Source organism: Carlito syrichta, unplaced genomic scaffold, assembly GCF_000164805.1.
Source record: "Carlito syrichta isolate Samal-C Ts95f unplaced genomic scaffold, Tarsius_syrichta-2.0.1 Scaffold287494, whole genome shotgun sequence".
In the NCBI taxonomy this organism is placed as follows: domain Eukaryota; kingdom Metazoa; phylum Chordata; class Mammalia; order Primates; family Tarsiidae; genus Carlito; species Carlito syrichta.
Genome location: NW_007231590.1, coordinates 18,975 through 20,585, shown reverse-complemented (window position 1 = coordinate 20,585; position 1,611 = coordinate 18,975). Strand labels below are relative to the sequence as shown.

Genomic DNA, 1,611 nt, shown 5'->3' with positions numbered 1-1,611 from the left:
TCCCCACACGGACACGCAGGTGGGGGCAGAGGGCGGCAGGGGCCACATGGAGAGCAGGAGTGTGAAGAGCGGAGGGCTTGGCTGGGCGCGGCGGCTCCGCCTATCACGCCAGCATTTTGGGAGGCTGAGGCGAGAGGAGGGCCCGGGCCCAGGGGCTCGAGACCAGCCCAGGCAACTTGGCGAGACCTCGTCTCTCCATTAAGTCAGAACATTAGCGGGCGTGGCAGCGCGCCTGCAGTTCCAGCTACTTGGAAGGCTGAGGCGGAAGGATCGCCAGAGCCCAGCGGGTCGAGGCTGCGGTGGCCGGGAGCGTGCCCTGCACTCCAGCTTGGGTGACAGGATGACACTTTGACTCAAAAAAAGGGAAAAAGAGCTGAGGGCCTGGGGATTCCTGCTGCCCCATGGAAGTTTCTAGAAACCCACAATAGGACACTGCCTCCGCCCAGGTTGTGCTCTACAGGTGGCATCCACGACGTACCAACAGCAGGCACGTGCTTCCCACTCGGGGGTCTTCCCACTCGGGGGTCTTCCCACCCAGGGGTTCTCCCCACCCAGGGGGTCTTCCCACCCTGGGGCATCTTCCCACACGCTGGGGGGTCTCCTGGTGTCCGAGAGACGGCTGCACCAGCAATCCTCAGAGACCTCCAAGCTAAAGGCATCGCTCCAGCCTGGGGACAACAGGCCCCTGGAGTTTCCGGAAGAGCTTTTCTCCCGGAGTCCTTTCCATCCCCACTCACCAGAATCCTGTCAAACGCCGACGGGGTCCCTCCTCTCTGCACGTGTCCGAGGATGGTCACGCGGGTGTCGTAGCCCAGCTGGGTGACCACGAGCTGCAGGGAGACACCATGAGGCTGCGCCAGCCCCAATCGGGAAGCGGGAGGGCCCTGGGGACACTGTCTGTTCCCACTGCAGATCCATGTGGGAAGCCCCGCCCCTAGATGCGGCTTCCTGGAGGAAGACCCAACAGCTATGACCCAACATAATACCCCCTCCCGCCCCCGCCGGGCAGATGGACAGAGCCACCCTGATTTTTTAAAATCGCTGCTTCAGTTTGAAGCGTTCCTTGGATTTGTGAGCCGGCAAGCACTCCCCTCTCGCCACCTCGACTCGGCGGAGCTGTCACTCGACCAGCGTGACCCGCGCAGTCAAGGCATCCCCCAGCCCCGCTCGCAGAAGGCCAGCCAGTGGTCAGACAGGCCGCAGACATCCCCGTGGACCGCCCCGTCACCTGACCCTGTGAACACAGCGGGGCGGAACGGACCCAGGGCACCTTCGTGTGCGGTCCCATGAGCTACCCTCAATCCCACTGAGTGGGAGGGAAGCCCTCGGCCCTGCCCCGACGACTGTGTCAACAGTGGTGGGCGTCTCCCTGGCATCATCCTTGTTTTCACGTCCAGGTGCAGACCTGGTACCGATGCCCGTAAGAGAAGCGTTCTGCTCATTAAGCAAACATGAACAACTAAGCACAACACAGAAGCCACTTGCCAAGCCAGGCGTGTGGATCCATCTCACCAGCCCTGTCCACGGCCCCGTCTACACCCTGCCCTTGCCCTGTCCACAGTGAGAGCCGATGGCGGCAGCAGCGCCCTGACCCTTCTGAGCAGCCCCGCG

General features: G+C 63.1%; 1 protein-coding gene across 1 annotated transcript in view; it reads right to left on the bottom strand.

The window, feature by feature from the left end:
• Window positions 1-1,611, bottom strand: part of PFKP (phosphofructokinase, platelet) — a 36,467-nt gene that overhangs the window by 26,011 nt on the left and 8,845 nt on the right. The window contains exon 7 of the mRNA XM_008052761.1: window positions 738-830. Within this exon, the coding sequence (XP_008050952.1) occupies window positions 738-830 (93 nt within the window). The remainder of the gene's footprint in view (window positions 1-737; window positions 831-1,611) is intronic.